Source organism: Diadema antillarum, unplaced genomic scaffold (genome assembly GCF_040938485.1).
Source record: "Diadema antillarum isolate AM-2024a unplaced genomic scaffold, OU_Dant_1.0 seq00000744_RagTag, whole genome shotgun sequence".
NCBI lineage: Eukaryota > Metazoa > Echinodermata > Echinoidea > Diadematoida > Diadematidae > Diadema > Diadema antillarum.
Genome location: NW_027271641.1, coordinates 598,771 through 615,044, shown reverse-complemented (window position 1 = coordinate 615,044; position 16,274 = coordinate 598,771). Strand labels below are relative to the sequence as shown.

At 40.3% G+C, this 16,274-nt stretch overlaps 1 protein-coding gene across 1 annotated transcript in view; it reads left to right on the top strand.

Annotated features, from left to right (window-relative positions):
- LOC139738472 (uncharacterized) overlaps window positions 1-16,274 on the top strand; it is a 161,618-nt gene that overhangs the window by 134,262 nt on the left and 11,082 nt on the right. The window contains exons 23-29 of the mRNA XM_071649099.1: window positions 7,382-7,469; window positions 7,926-8,237; window positions 11,774-11,852; window positions 12,935-13,409; window positions 14,864-15,008; window positions 15,340-15,344; window positions 16,084-16,196. Of these exons, the coding sequence (XP_071505200.1) occupies window positions 7,382-7,469; window positions 7,926-8,237; window positions 11,774-11,852; window positions 12,935-13,409; window positions 14,864-15,008; window positions 15,340-15,344; window positions 16,084-16,196 (1,217 nt within the window). The remainder of the gene's footprint in view (window positions 1-7,381; window positions 7,470-7,925; window positions 8,238-11,773; window positions 11,853-12,934; window positions 13,410-14,863; window positions 15,009-15,339; window positions 15,345-16,083; window positions 16,197-16,274) is intronic.

Genomic DNA, 16,274 nt, shown 5'->3' with positions numbered 1-16,274 from the left:
GGGGGGGAATAGGAATCAATGTGACCCGCTACAACAAAAGGATCCGGAAGTCAGGGTAGGACAATTTTCTGAAAATGATGTGACATTATTCCCTTTAATACTCTTCCACTTTAATTTCATATATAACACGACTCATAAAAAAGTACTTGGTTGGGGAGATATCGATGACTTTATTGGCGCATGCTGAGTGGTTTAGGAAATCAGCATTTTGAGAAAACCGCCTTCAAAATTTTCCTTCCAACGCTATCAAGATCAAGGGGAGGCAAGAAGGTTTTCACCACTTGACAATAGAAGGTATGCTCCTAGCAACCTCCACGATGTTCATTCAAGCTTAGTGCTGGTGGTCTACGCACAACCAGTCAGTTACCAGAATGCCACGCACTGACCGATTAGATCACTCCGTCGTTGCTAGGGGCGGAGTCTAGCTGCGGTGCTAAATCCGTAATCTTCGGACATTCTTCTGTTCCTTTGAAAGCCAAAAAATCATGACCCAGGAAAAAGCTAATTTCTTGCCTTTCCTTTGATCATTTAGTTTCAAAATTTTGGCAGATGATAGACAATACAGTAGACTACAAAATTATTCCAAAATAGAAATCTGATTGTTTTGACCGATTTTGATCATCTGACTTCAAACTCGATTTTGATCATCTGACTTCAAACTCGATTTTCTCGGCTCAGCTGCCAGCGACTTTAGGATCCTTTTATTGTGGCGGGTCACAAATTGCCAGTCCTCTCTGTCAATATTTTGCCTTTAAAAGGAAATCCGCCCTTTGTTTAAATTTGCTTGAATTATGATAGAATTAGCCAGAAAAGTGAAATTTTTCATTCAAATCAGACACAAATGAGATATACAGAATACTAAAGTTTCACACCTTTTTTTTAAACGGTCACTGTGATATTGATAGCAATTGCATATCCAAATATGTACATGTATTTTTTACATGACCGTTGACAATTCTACCCAACTGATTATTTTATTTTGCTTCTACTTTAGTGAAATTTTTGTCCATCTGTTGAAGTTGTACTGATTGTTTGATTTTATTCCTACGTCTGTGAAGTTGACTTGAACCTTGAGTGGTGTTCCCCTTTAAATGAAACATTCCATTAGTCCATGCCTGCTGTGTGGAATGTGTTGTGTGCCCAACATGAGTGGGCCCCATTGCGTGAACAAGAGAAATTATCAGACTCAGAAATAGGATCTATGATGCATTCATTGATATAAACCTTCTATCTCAATATCATGAATTTACAGGAGTGAAAAAAACAACAACAAAAGACAACCTTCACTTTTTGCAGCATTTATGCAAGATAACATGACATCCAATAATGTGGATACACATTGTTTTGATTACATTGATAATTGTTCTGATTTGAAACTCCAATCAGTATTTTTAATATGAAATCAAAAATCATTTTAGAGGTTTTTTTTTTTGTATATGCGATTTCAGATTAAGAGTATTGTGACCCCAGGGAAGATGCAGTGTATGTATATTTGTATCTATTTATGTATACACAAATATCTGAATATATCTTTATTCATGTATATATTTGTAGGAGGTTTATACTCCTTTGTTGTTTTCATACTCATGTGCATTGTGTTGGATTCACACACCCCCTGCATGACCTTTGCAGCAAAGCGTGGGCAGATTTTAACCGTCCTCCACGGGGGAAACACTTCAATGTGTATCACATTATAGCAACGACGAGGAAAAGGAAAGGATATTCGGGGTGGGATTTGGCGGGGGGGGGGGGGGGGGGGGAACAAGGCGATTTCATATTTCTTTCTTAGTCATGCGGTCCCAGAGATGGCATTGAGGCTGGATGGTGGCTAGGGGTGAACGGTAGGGCTTTTCTGGCACACACGGGCTGTAACTAGGGGAGGTCGTGTTCGAGGGCTTTGGGGATATGGGACGCGGTGAAGCCAAGTTTGCTTGGCGGATGGAGGGGGAAGTACATTGTACAGCGAGAGAGAGAGAGAGAGAGAGAGAGATATGTACAAATGTATATGTGCATATACAGTATGTACATGTGTGTGTGTGTGTGTGTGTATTATACACGATATACACTTGTACGTACATACAGGTGTGTATACATATGTACACATACAATGTATGTGTCTCTCTCTCTCTCTAATACTATTCTTGTCTTTATGAATATATATATATCGTCGCTGGGGCGACAAGACCTTGTATCTGAAATATTGGTCAAAATGACTTTTTTGGATTAATAGTCATATAATCAGTAAATAAGTGATGTCCTGTTCAAATCCTAGTGTTTTTTGGCTCTCCTGAACATTTGACATTATGTAGATACGAGGTCTTGTCGCCCCAGCAACGATATGTAGATTGATTCTTACAATTACATGTGGGCCACTAAAATCTGTAAATTTTTCAATTTTGATGGGCAGAGAAAGAAATGTACATGTACATGTAGTGGCCCGAAATAAACAGAAATCTCGAAATTCATTTGAAATCTTGCCTGCCTGATTGGACCACCAAAAAGTAACCTTTTTATGGAAATTTGGAGGCCCAGCATCATTTCTTAGTGGCCCCGGGCCACCAGGCCACTGGGCCACCAGGCCACTGCTAATAATGAGGCCTGTAAACACTTTATATGCATACTGAGAGAGAGACAGAAGAAGAGGTGGGGAAATCAGCAATTAGGGTATGACATTGGATGAACATTGTGTTTAAAAAAAAAATTGAAAATGGAAATGAGGTATGGGAAGAAGGTGCACATTTCAAGAGACAAAAAGCCAAATTATAATACTGTATACGCTATATATTTCGCGGGGGTTTTATTTTCGCGAATTTCGCAAGTCGGGAGCTACAGTATTCGTGAAATTAACAACACGCGAAAATATTACCTTCCAAAATGAATCCCTTGCCTTGATGATACGAACATTTCAGTACTAGTATACTATGTCGTGGCTTACCAAACAGACCATACTGGCTATTAAAGCTTGTTTACGTACATAGCACGTCCACATCTACTTACGAATACTGTAGAGAGCCAATCCATTATCGCAAGGGGACCACTCGTCAGAAATCTAGCGCGATGGACTTAACCACTTCAAAAATGTTGAATTCTAACTTACTAGTTCGCAGAGTTTGGTAAGTTTTTTTTTTTTTTTCATGCAGTGTATAACTAGTATCATTCTTATTTGCTAGTAAGTTGAAAATTCACACTTTCTTTGCCACTTCATATTCTATTTGGTCCCCCAATCGCGAATTTAACCACTCGTGAAAATGTGTGAGAGCGGCAATTCGCGAAAATTATAGCGTATACAGTATACCTCCAACAAACTCCCCAAGGGTGACTCATACACTTATCGTATTGTTTGAATGACTCATGGACACAGACTCAATGTGACCATGATCATTTTCAGTCAATGAATATTGGCTGGAGTGGATGTTGAAGGAATTGTCTCTCCTGTTGCCTAGTAGGTGTTCAGACTTTCAGTTTTTGAGCAAGTTAAAGCACAGATACATATAAGTGAATATCCTTTTTAATAGTGAACGTTGTAAGCTTGGTTCCCACTCTTTGCGATACGCTACACATGCCATGATTGCCCGTTAGTAGCTGATCGTGGAAGTTTTCTTTGTGTCTGATCACAATTTGTGCCATGATTAAAATTGTCTGAATGATGGAGTAATCATGGTGATTTGTCAGATCTTGAGATCAGTCGTGGCAATCACATTAATCATAGCAATATTTTTAACTAGTCTAAAATTTTTCTTTGATCATCGTGATTGCCACGACTGGCCTCAAGATCTGATAAGATCACCATGGTTACTCCACGATTCAGACCAAGATTTCAACAGTGGCGTAGATTATGATGCACATAAACAAAAAATTCTCTGATCGACTACTACTGGCCAGTCGTGGCGTGCGTAGTGGATCGCATGACAGTTGAAACCCAGCATTAGATCAAAATAAGACGGGAGTGTAGCCGATCATGATCAAATTGTCATAACGATCAATATGAAAAGGCACATGGTGACAAAATTATAGAAACTAGAGAAGCACTCTGAGAGTACAGACCTCTGCCAAGCAGCTACTTTCCACCAGTGATCTTGTTCTTCCATGGAGGTCATTGATTTCCACACATACTTATGCATGCTGAAAATCGCCCAATTTCCCAATATAGAAGCCTTTTGTTACGTCATCAACCCTCAGCTGCGGGGCGCACCTCACCCTAGCAGGAACTAGAGCATGCACTTTAGTGCGCGTTGTGAAAACCTCAAAAATGCGCAGCTTGAACTCCAAAGTTCACTGACCCTACCTGCCAAAATATCAAAAATCCTTCAGAAAATCCATGAAAATTTCTGGATCACTACCAAAATGTAATCATGGGCTGTTTCTTGTGTCATTCTCAACCTTTCCTGCAAGTTTCATCTAAATCCATTCACAACTTTTGAGTTTCATAGTTTGCACACAGACAAACAAACGAACCAACCAACAATCAAACAAATGGTATGAAAGCATAACCTCCTCCCTTGGCAGAGGCAGTAAAGAAATGAAAAGGGCAAAAGTACTGGTATACTTCCAGCGACCGGGGTAATACATGTAATAGTATTGTATGCACCTTGAGAACTCTACAGAGTGGATATGGCGCAATATAAGTTACATGTATTATCATTATCTTTATCATATCAAAACCAAAAGAGCACACCAGGGTCAGAGGAAGAAAAAGGGGTTACTGTTGGAGTTGGGGATGAGTTACAGGAACCCCTAGGAGGAGGGGTTTGATGGAAAAGGGTGCTATATTTATAGATATCTGAGTCATGTGCACAGTCAGCCAGTTTCAATGCTGTGAACAGAAACTGGTTTAATAGCTTCACAGTTCATGCACAGTTTTAGGAAGCCACTTTTTGGGTATTAAAAGAAGAAAGCTCTTGACTTGAACTTTTTGTGCCCGCATTGTGCAATCACTATATGAAGAAGCTGTAAGTTTTCATTTGATGTTGACTTAATATTTGCACTAAAAATCATCACCAAACCATTGGTTATACATTTAAACTGGACTGTACTTACTAAAAAGTTTGGAGCAGCAAGATAATTTTTGCCTCATCATAATTTTTCTACTCTCACACCAAGCACAGCCACATCTCTGATTCTCGGTCATGGTATCTAAAAGTATTGTGGAAAAGTTTTACTTCCCTTTTTGTGTGTTGCACAGGTCTCCTACTTTCAGAGGGGGGGAGGGGGGGGGGGGTAGAAGGAGCCTTTTTTAATTACTCTAGCACTAGCCCACATCAAAAATTTGGGTTGGGAATTCAAGTCTTCGGAGGACAGACAGATTTCTGACTACTGATGATCACAAGGATGAGTCACTTTCAGCTTCCTGTTCAAAACATTTCATTCATTTGTTTGATCTCCAATGGTAACCGCGTGGAAGAGTTTGGCAGTGACATTAGGAGCGTAAAGGGCAGCCGCTGCCTTATGGAAGAGACTGCAGAATGCTGGATGAGATGGGAATGTGAATTGTGGGCGTAGGATTTTGACCCGTTGGGACCGTGAAAGAACTGCCGTAGCTGCGCAACTGTGATGTATTTTTTTCTGTGTATGAGGGTGTTTGGACAATAAAATGTCACAAAATTTCTACTTCCTGGAAAGGATGTTTTCTTCATGTTTCTGCACCAGAGATGAGTGAGAGACAAGACATCATTGCACAATATTGGTTTGGTTATGAGATTGTTGCATCCTGCATGGAGAGTGCAAGATTGCGGATTGATGATGTTGCCAGCGCTGTAAAAGTGGAAATTTTCGATTGAGTATTCATTGTGCGCTCCGTCAGGTAAAATAAATTTTGCATGGTTTGTAACTCCGCATCACAGATAAGATGTTGCTCCATACAACTTGTATCGAAAGCAAAAATATTTAGATATTTTCATTTTCATGCTAGTTTCATGTTGCGCGAAATGCGAAGAAATTACCCCACCACAAAAATTTCCTTTTTTGCAGTATTCTGTTGGTAATGACCTTTCTTGTTGATTATCCGAGCTTGCTCACTTATCGACTGATCTGTTGTGTCCAAATACTGATTCAGAGGTGAATTTTTGTCTCGTGCAGAAATGTGAAGAGAAATTAATGTTAAGTTGCCACTATTAAACAAATTGACTCTCACTGACCTGGTATTGTTACTACTTGTACATCTCATTATTTCTGTTTCCATGGTAACAGATTGTGGCATTCCATGAAGTTTTAGACGGGAATTGCCAATTTTTTTTCCTCATCAGAGAAGACCACTTGTTGTGTGTCAAGTGTACTGCATATGAATCCATGCAAAGTCCACCCATTTGGAAGTATAAGCGATATATGTACACTGTATTTTTCTGAATGATGGGCAGTGTACAAAGATGTTCACAGTTCTTTTTTTTCTCTCTCTCTCTCCACCTCTGTTCATATCTGTTTTTATTTCGTTTGTCTCCATCTCTCTTTCTCCCTTTCCTTATATATCTCTTTTATCTCCCCCTTTCTCTTACCATATCTCTTCTGATTTCTTTTATCTCCATCATTCTATCTCTTATTCCTTATATATATCTCTTTTATCTCCCCCTCTCTCTTACCATATCTTTTCTGATTTTTTTATCTCCATCATTCTATCTCTTATTCCTTACATATATATCTCTTTTATCTCCCCCTCTCTCTTACCATATCTCTTCTGATTTCTTTTATCTCCATCATTCTATCTCTTATTCCTTACATATATATCTCTTTTATCTCCCCCTCTCTCTTACCATATCTCTTCTGATTTCTTTTATCTCCATCATTCTATCTCTTATTCCTTACATATATATCTCTGTTATCTCCCCCTCTCTCTTACCATATCTCTTCTGATTTCTTTTATCTCCATCATTCTATCTATTATTCCTTATGTATATCTCTTTTATCTCCCCCTCTCTCTTACCATATCTCTTCTGATTTCTTTTATCTAAATCATGCTATCTCTTACTCCTTGCATATACCTATTTTATCTCCCCCTCTCTCTTACCATATCTCTTTCTCTTTTATCTCCATCATTCTATCTTTTATTCCTTATATATATCTCTTTTATCTCCCCCTCTCTCTTACCATATCTCTTCTGATTTCTTTTATCTCCATCATTCTATCTCTTATTCCTTATATATATATCTTTTGTCTCCCCTCTCTCTTACCATATCTTTTCTGATTTCTTTTATCTCCATCATTCTATCTCTTATTCCTTACATATACCTCTTTTATCTCCCCCTCTCTCTTACCATATCTCTTTCTCTTTTATCTCTATATCTCTATATCTCTATCTCTTTCTCTTTTATCTCTATATCTCTATCTCTTGTTCTTTATGTTTATATATCTCTCTCCCTCTCTCCCTCTCCTTCACATATGTCGTACACAGTGAGACTAATCTTGCCATGGCTTCGTTCATCTCTGACACAATCCTCGATGAGATCATAGAGCAGCTCACCAGTGTTGAGGCGGAACTTGTAAGTGCTCAATAGAGGGCGCTCTTACCCCTTTTACTCTGTTACACTGTGAAATGACCTCTTTAGTTCAAGTGCTTTTAGGTCTCGTGTCTGTAGATACAAGTGTAGTTTTCCAATGACGCACAATCGTAAAAATGAGAAATACAATATTCTATAAAATCTGAAGATCAAAATGATTAAATGTTTCATATCTAATTAAATCAACTTGTTTTGCTAATACATCAGTTCTGAAATGTGCATTTTTTTCCTTTTAAAACTGAGAGGTCTTCAAAGGAACACTCCATTTTTACCACTTATACTAGTAGCTGGTTATTTGGATCATTTTGCAGATCAAACCGTCCTCAAAAGGTTTATGGACAGGTTGTAGTAGCATGCTTTATTTTAATGATCAGTGATATACCCTGAAGGTATGACCAACTTATGAAAGACACCATACTCTTTTGATGTCGGGGACAGGCTGACGAGCTGAAGAAGTTCCGCGACGAGGTAGCCAGCGGGACAACGGTCAGACAGGTGGACAGCATCCTACTGGACGATTCGCGGGACGAGGAGAGCGAGGATTCAAAGGCGGAGAGCAGTGGTGCGGGAGAGGAGGGGGCACAGCCAGCCACGCCCACCCACAAAGAGGGTGTGAGTGAGGACAAGGAGGGTGCTGTGGCGGATGCCCATCTGCAGAATGGCGATTTGGGGGAGCCGTTGCCAGCAGCGGCGACTGGGGGCGAGCCGAGCGAGGGCGCCAAACCCATTGTGGCCAGCCTTCCTCCAACGGTCAGTATTATCAGTGTGTGTGTGTCTGTAACACCTGGACAACTTCCCCCTCAGCACTAATGACTTCCTTCCATACAACTTCCCTTGTTTTGGGAGTGGCAATTTTTTACAATAGGAACTGTTGTCCAGAAATGAGTATGGATGTCTTTTCTCCATCCTCACTAGAAACTTTAGTAGACAAACTAAGTATTGTAATTATGTGTAAGATAACTGTTCATTTACCAACTGTACACTGATGAGAAGGGCACATCTGGAATTACATTTACACATACTATATACAATGAGGAACTGCCTGTGTTGGCTACTACAAAATCACAAGCGAAGTTCCTTGTTGCATGATCTTGAGTGCATTTTCAATTTCTCTGACTTCCTTACACATACAATGTATGAACGCATTTGTAATTTTGCATTTTAATTCAGCACCAAAATACCAGATCAGTTGATGCGAGTTTGAAGTTGATGTCCCGTCACCTTTAGCTATAGCAGCTTGTTCATTGAGTGAGAAGCATAAGAGCATTAAATCGCTGTGTGAAACCTGCAGAATAACCTGTGACCTTCTGTTTCTTACGTGCAGAGGACAACTTTTTGTGAAAGCATGCTGTATACATTAATGTGACAGATATTTTGATGTGTCATTATGAAAGCTCTGAGAAATTGCACCACTCTTGGCGGCTCCCGCTGACTGGCAGACATATTTGTAGCCTGTAACGATCTGCACATTGTACATTATTAGAAGGAAATATGCTGATATTGAAGTTGAGAAAACCTGAAAAGTAAGATAATTTGGATTAAAACAAAGAGAAGTGTTTTTGTTTACACTTTTTGATTAAAATCTAAATATGAGTACTGTAAAACAATATTTTCACGGCATGGAATTTTTGCGAATTATGTCTAATATTCAGTGCATAGTGTAGACAAGAACTTTTACATGCATTTTAATTTCACGAATCTTGGCTCTCGCGAAATTAAAATGCACGCAAACATTCCTCGTTTTACAATATTCTACATGTAACTAGCAGCACCCGTGGAAATCCACGGGTCTGAGGGGTTTTATTTTTTTTCTCATAATACGATTTTGCACATTTTTATTGAAGAAATAAAAAGAAAAGTCTTCTCGTTCTTTCGTTAATTGTGCTGTCTTCTAAATGACCACCCTTCCCAGAAATTTTATAATACATTTTTGTAGTATATGCCAGGCGATCCGGTCCATTGGTAGGGATCATTCCCGCCACTACTTGCTTTTATTATAGAACTTGAGTTTCGAGGGGTTATTTGCACCCGTTGAAGTCCAACAGTTGTCTTGTTGCCCCTCAACCCTCCCCCCCCCCTCACGCACACACACATTTCCACCTCCGCAGGGCAAAAAACAAAAACATTCAGGGAAAAATTGCCAAAAACGCAAATGAGATTCCCCGAAAGTTCTGCCCACAGGTTGTTCCCGTCGAAACGGGAAGATATTAACACTATGACTGATTACCCCCTGCTCTTGCATCCACGCGGGCACCCGCGGGAATCCACGGCTGGTCTCAAGGCCTCGGTTTGTTTTGTGTTTGTTTTTTTTTTTTCATGTTTCTTTTCCCCACGTTATGAGAGAAAAATAAGATATTTTCGTCTTCATAATTTTGCTCCCTCCTTTTTGTTTTTAATCACCAAAACTTGGCTTGATATATCATATTAATATAGAACTACATCTGCTTGAGATTGTACATTATCATAATTAATATTAGGCCTACAATTATTGCTCCTATTATTGTTATTATTATATCATTATTATTATTATTATTATTATCATCATTGTTATTATTTGGGGAGGGGGAGATCATAGTCATCAGGTTTAATAGGCATCCGTGGGAGTAGGTTCTCACGACCTCGTATTTTTTTCTTTAATATTTTTCCCATGTTATGGAAGAAAGAAGAATATAAACATCACTGCATTCGTCTTCATTTGCTCCCTCTTTTTTTGTCACCAAAACTTGGTTTGATAGACCATAGAACCACACATTCTATTTCCACTTGCAATTTTAAAAATAGGCGGTCGGCAAAGCGAGGTTTTCCTCTACGTCCGCTCATCTTATGAATATGTATGATTACAGCAGCTCTGCAGTAAACGAATGGACACAGCTGCGCGTGTAATCTGATATGTAAGGGTACGATCGGCAAATATATTTAGCCGCGTCCTAAACAGTCTGCGTACAATGACACCGGACTTGAGAGCAAACGGCGAGCAAACTAAATGACGTACCTGAGCTGCATATAGTATTCTGCAGTTGTGCAAAATACAATTACATAACAACGTTCGTTGTTTTCATTTGGGGACGCCAATAATGGCGAACTGTACGTAAATGCCCTTGTAGTCCATATCATGCACACACAGATTCGTGTAACCATCGTCAATACATTCAGTACACGTAACAGGCGGAGGCAAAGGTACATCACAGAACTATACACACAGTGTAGAGTGTGTATAGAGTTCTGCGAGGTACATTGTCTGTGTGCGTGCGCGTCCGCCGGAAGATGTCAGAGATTTCGCTGCACCATCATCTTTAGTATCCCCCAGTGTCTCTTCAAGCTAAAAGATGGAAGATCGAGAAAGCAAGAGGCCAGCGCAGGTTCCGTGAATATTGAAACGCTCGGCTCTTTCGTCACGCACAAAAATGCATTATGCATCTAGCTAATTAATTTTTCTTTTTCGTCCTCGACGTCGACACGGAGGCGGAGAGGGGACGAAACCCGCGCCATTCGATGTAGGATACTCTCATGCGGCCGACGGCACCGGTCGCAACTGCCCGGAGCCGACGGCTCGGGAGGAGATAGAGAAACCAGCAACGCCGAAATAAAACAGGAAATACATAAGGCCGCAACAACAACAACAACTTCGAGTATTATAGTATAGGACTACCTAGTGATTGACTGTTTTTATTGAAATCTTTTATTTTTTTAATGTTTCTATGAAGTGTGTCACTGTAGTGTTTGGACTTGACCTCTTGTGTTACAATGTTTCTTGACACTGTGCAAACATCAAAGCTAGTTTTCTCAACAATATGTCATGAAATATAGGGAATTTTATGAAATGCAGTGGGACAATCTCCATACCATAATTATGAATACACAAGAATAATTAAATGATTGTCCAAATCATGAACTTTGTGACTTGGCAATCTTATCCAGTATTTGTGATAACATCAGTATACTTCCTAAGACCTGCTTTGATTGGAACACCTGTTTTCATGCTTTGTCTTCTAATAAGTGAAATTATAATGAAACTGCTGTTATAGAGATGTGATTATGCTATCATGCATATCTTAATGCCATCGCAAAGGCCTGTATGTGGGACTGTTATTTTTGTGTAACTTCAATTTTGGCCGGGTTATTTTGAATTCCTTCTTTCTTTCTTTATAGGGGTAGGGTCTGAAGGAGAGGGTATTCATACAAAACCAATGAAATATCTTGCCAAGGTAGGGGTCAGTGCATTACTAATTAGTAATTAGGAAAAGTTGATGATTTCATCCATTGTCCACTCATTGTGACCACTGCAGATGACCAAGAGACAGTCGGCCAGAGTCCAGAGACACAAGAGCATGAAGAGACCCAAGTCCCACTTTGGTGATACATATGGTAAGTTGTGACGGGAGAGATGCTGTGGTCAGCCACCAAAACACTCCGCCCTTTGAACACGAGGGTCAAGGGTTCAAATCCCCCAAACCAAGAAGAGCAGATGATTTTTTTGGCATAGTGTTCAGTCTCGATCAGCAATGACACATGTTCCTTTGTAAGAGGAGGGTATTCCAGATTGGGTACTACTGACGGCCCCATGTTTCTGCTCATAGTGACCAACAAGCAGTGGTCATGTTATGCATGCTTATAGATGTCTTAAAAACTTGTCCACTGAAAATTGGGAAGCTTCACAAAGTGTACCACTTTTCTTTGAATTCACATGTTTATTTGGGATAAATCATATTGGAGACAATTTGTTAATTGGATTGTTGGTGTTTGTGGATAGAACATAGTCTTGCAGTCTTTCCAGATCCACATGATGTTTTTACACATCCATCCATATCCATCAATTGTTTTTATTTCGTAAATAGTGAATGATCCTTTTCAGCATTATTAATCCTTGCAGATGTAGTCACAAACATGCACACCTATTGAACACTTTTTGTCATTGATGCCTTGAATAGAAACATGCTAGCAAACAGGCTGATAAACTATCAGAAAAAGCTCCTCAGCAAACAAAGCGAAGTTATCTGTATTTGTCTTTGTATCCATGATGAATGGCTGTCAGGGAGACGAGACAGTGTAGTGTAGTGAATTTGTTATGAGGTGTTCAAAATTTTCTGGCAACAATTTAATTTTTTGGAAGCAAGTTGAGAGAACTGTCTCTTTTCACACTTGTACCATTTTGGTAGAGTCAGTCACAGCCCGTACGTACAATCAAATAGAATCGTCTTCAATGTTTTCCACTCATCATATAACTTGGATTGTGTAATTTGTTGTATACAGTATGATAAATGACAATTTAGTTTCAGTGTACAGAATACAAGTGCTGGAAACACTGGCTAAACTTTTGCTGTTGAATTCTGGAAAAAAGGGGGAATATACATGTGTGTGTGTATATTATATACCTGTATATGTATGTATTTGTGAAAAACATTAGTGGAGAGATAATGTGTTTCTGTTTTACCTCATGTCTCTTCCAGTGATTGTCCCCATTGTTGACGGTGACGAACCAGATGGCAATAATGCTGAGGGTGCAAGCCCCTTGCACACTTCTATCCAAAGCCCACTTCCTCCATCCAAACCAGAGGAGGACAAGTCGGTCACCCCCACGCCACAGCCCAGGCCGGCCCCAGCCCCAGGCCCAGCCCCAGCCCCGGCCCCAGCCCCGGCCCGAGCTCCAGGCCCGGCCCCATTGCCCGCGCTGGACGGCTTCGGCCCCATCTCTGACCAGCCTTCCTACCTGTTGCCGGACGTGCGGGCCAGTCGGCCGCGAATCAGCCGGGTCATGAGGCCGGCCCGGCCCCACCCACCATCGCGCCCAGGCACCCATAACCCGGGCAATAACCACACCTTGCAGGAAGAAGAGGAGGACATTTCAAAAATGTTTGAATCACCGAAGGTTGAAGGTTTTGACTCTCTAGAACCAACCAGTTCGCCGGGACCCACGCCTAAAGTGTAAGCCTAGAGTAGAGGTGTAAACTTTACATCTAATCTTGAGTATCAAATCAGAATAGCATGCCTTTCTTTCGTGCTCAAAGTCATCGAATAAATATTAATTTTAAAAAACTGTTGAAAACAACAGCAAGAAGAACATATGATTACATATTATTCATTCTGGATATCTATATTTGTAGTGGTACAAAATATAGATTTTCAACCAGTTGAGGACGGACTGATTTTGCTACAACAGGCATTTCCCATAGACACCTGCCCGAGTATACTAGTACTCGGGACTCGTCCCCAACGGGTTAATGAGAACAGAAACAGGCACATACAGTTTCCCCAGTTTGATTAGATATTACAAATCTACACATTTAAAGTCCTATGGGAAGAATTTATGAAAACCATATAAGGGCATGGCATCCATGTAAGATTTGGAGGTCAACCAACACATAAATGTGATTTTGAGGGTAGATGTTGCTCAGTCAAAGAGCATATGACTTGCCTCCTTATGAAGACAGGGGAATAATTTCACTTGCTACATACATGTGGAGGTGTCGTGGCTGAGTGGATAAGAGCGCTCGTCTGTGAACGACATGAGCGCGGTATGGTTCGTGGGTTTGAGCCCATGCCAAGCCCGACACGTTTGCCCTTCAGCAAGGCACTTTATCCACATTGCTGCTCTCCACCCAGGAGTATAAATGGGTACCCGGTAGGATGAGAAAGCTTATGTTGGTTGATCAGCATGTGCGCGCCTGTAAAATGGCTGCGACTGGCTGGAATGCTCCCCAGGGAGTGGAGAATGAGCACTGTTAGTGCTGGTGTGCTGGTTGGAAATAATGTATCCAGTGACCGGGGTAATAATAGTCTGTAAAGCGCATTGAAACCCTGAAGTGTGTGAAATGCGCTATATAAAAAACCAGCTATTATTATTATTACGTGTATATCAGTATCAAGTTCATGGACCATGTAATTTTCATATGAGCTGAAACTTTGTCCAGTACTCCGTAATATTTTCGTGATTTCGTTCGTGTCTACTTTATAGGAACTGTGCAGTGCAAATGCAAATGCATGTTGACTTGCATTGATTCATGATGCCCTTTCCAAATTATTATACACGATTAACAGAAGACATTGCTGGGAGAACATGCCAGTTATGTTGAGTCCCAGAAAAGGTGCATTCCAGTGTCTTTTGTCACTCATATCAACACTTAGAGTGATGAGTGACAGATGACGTTATAAGGCAGCTTCTTGGTTTTGGAAGGTTTTGTTTGTTTTTTTGTGAAGCCAAGTAATCTGAAGAAAAATAATAGAAATATAATCATGAAATATATGGCACATATTCAGAAATATTTTTTCAACCACGTAAATTATGGTGTTATGATGTATGTCAAGTATATAGTCCCCGTAATACAACACAGGAACAAAAAGGAAATGTTTTGGATATGCATTTCTCTAATCACACACAGGAACGAGTCGCCGGCAAAGGAGAGCCCCAAGGAGACCGGAAGCAAGAAGTCGGGATTCCTCAAGAACTTTTTGAGGCGGGACAAGGCGGAGGAGAAGAAGGACGGCAAGAAGAGCAAAAAGGAGGATTCTAAGAAGGAGAAGGAGGCCAAGGAGAAGAAGAAGAAGGAGAAGGAGAAGAAGGAGAAGGAGAAGAAGAATGAAAAGAAGGACAAGTTAGGGTCACACAAGAGGTGAGGCAGAATATCACAAAGAGAAGGTTGTACATCTCTTCCACTTCCCCCATGCCTTAGGGCAGGGGCCTCATACAATGTAGTTTGAATGGGCAAGAGCCAATTCATTCCACTTGCTCAGCAGCAATTTCATGTTTGTCCTGATGGGCATTTCTCCAGTTTACGAGATACTGAGGGTTGAAGTCTTTGTAAAGGTTGTCAACGTCCAGGCATGAGCATTATTGTTATTCTGTAATTGCTGCAAGATTTTGTACGTAGGGCAGCACTGAAACAGTGATAGCTGCAGGTTTAGGCCTGTGTGTACCTTGCTGTTTTCGTATCACTTGTGTATTGTTTTAACATGCAACTGTTACATCAGTATCTACTAACTAGATGCTGTCAAAAAAATGGAGAAAAAATGTCTGCATACAGTAGAAAGGGAATATGACAATGATAATGTTTCTATTATGCCATAGGGTTCCATTATGATACAGGAATTCTGAGGATAAACAAGGGAAATCTATTCGATTACATTGCACTCCCGTTGTTACGAACACGGTTATAACGAAATTCCGGTTACAATGAAGTAAAAATTCACGCTGCAACATTTTCCAGTCTATTTATTTTTATTGTTTATTTGTTTGGTTAGAACAAAATTTCGATATAACGAAAGAAATAATTAATGGGAGTCCACTGTATATGTATCTGTCAATGTAAGTTTTGACCACAGGATGCCACCCAAACACAAGCATGAAGGAGCCTTTTTCATATACACAAACTCAAGACACACTCGAGGCTTTGTTAATTGGTGCTATAAACACAGAATAAATTCAATCTGGTTAGATCTTGATAGCATATGGTCGTAATTTTTGTGCGACACGGGATCGAAGTATAGGTTACAATATTTTCAAAAGGTGTCGTATTAGTGAACCAGTAGCGACTCGGGAATATTTACAAAATAAATGGCTTTGATATGCGTTGCTCTGTTTTGTCCCCCGTGCCTTTTCCAGTAGTCAACAATCCATCGATGAGTCAGATACTGGGACCCCTCCCGCAGCGGATTCGCCGACCATCGAGTCCAAGTCACCCCGCCCGGAGGCCACGCCCGAGCCTCCCAAAGAAGGTAATCCTGCCATCACGAAGAGGAGCTTCACTGGGTTCTTTTATCTTTTATTACTATCATGCTACATGTACTTGGAAC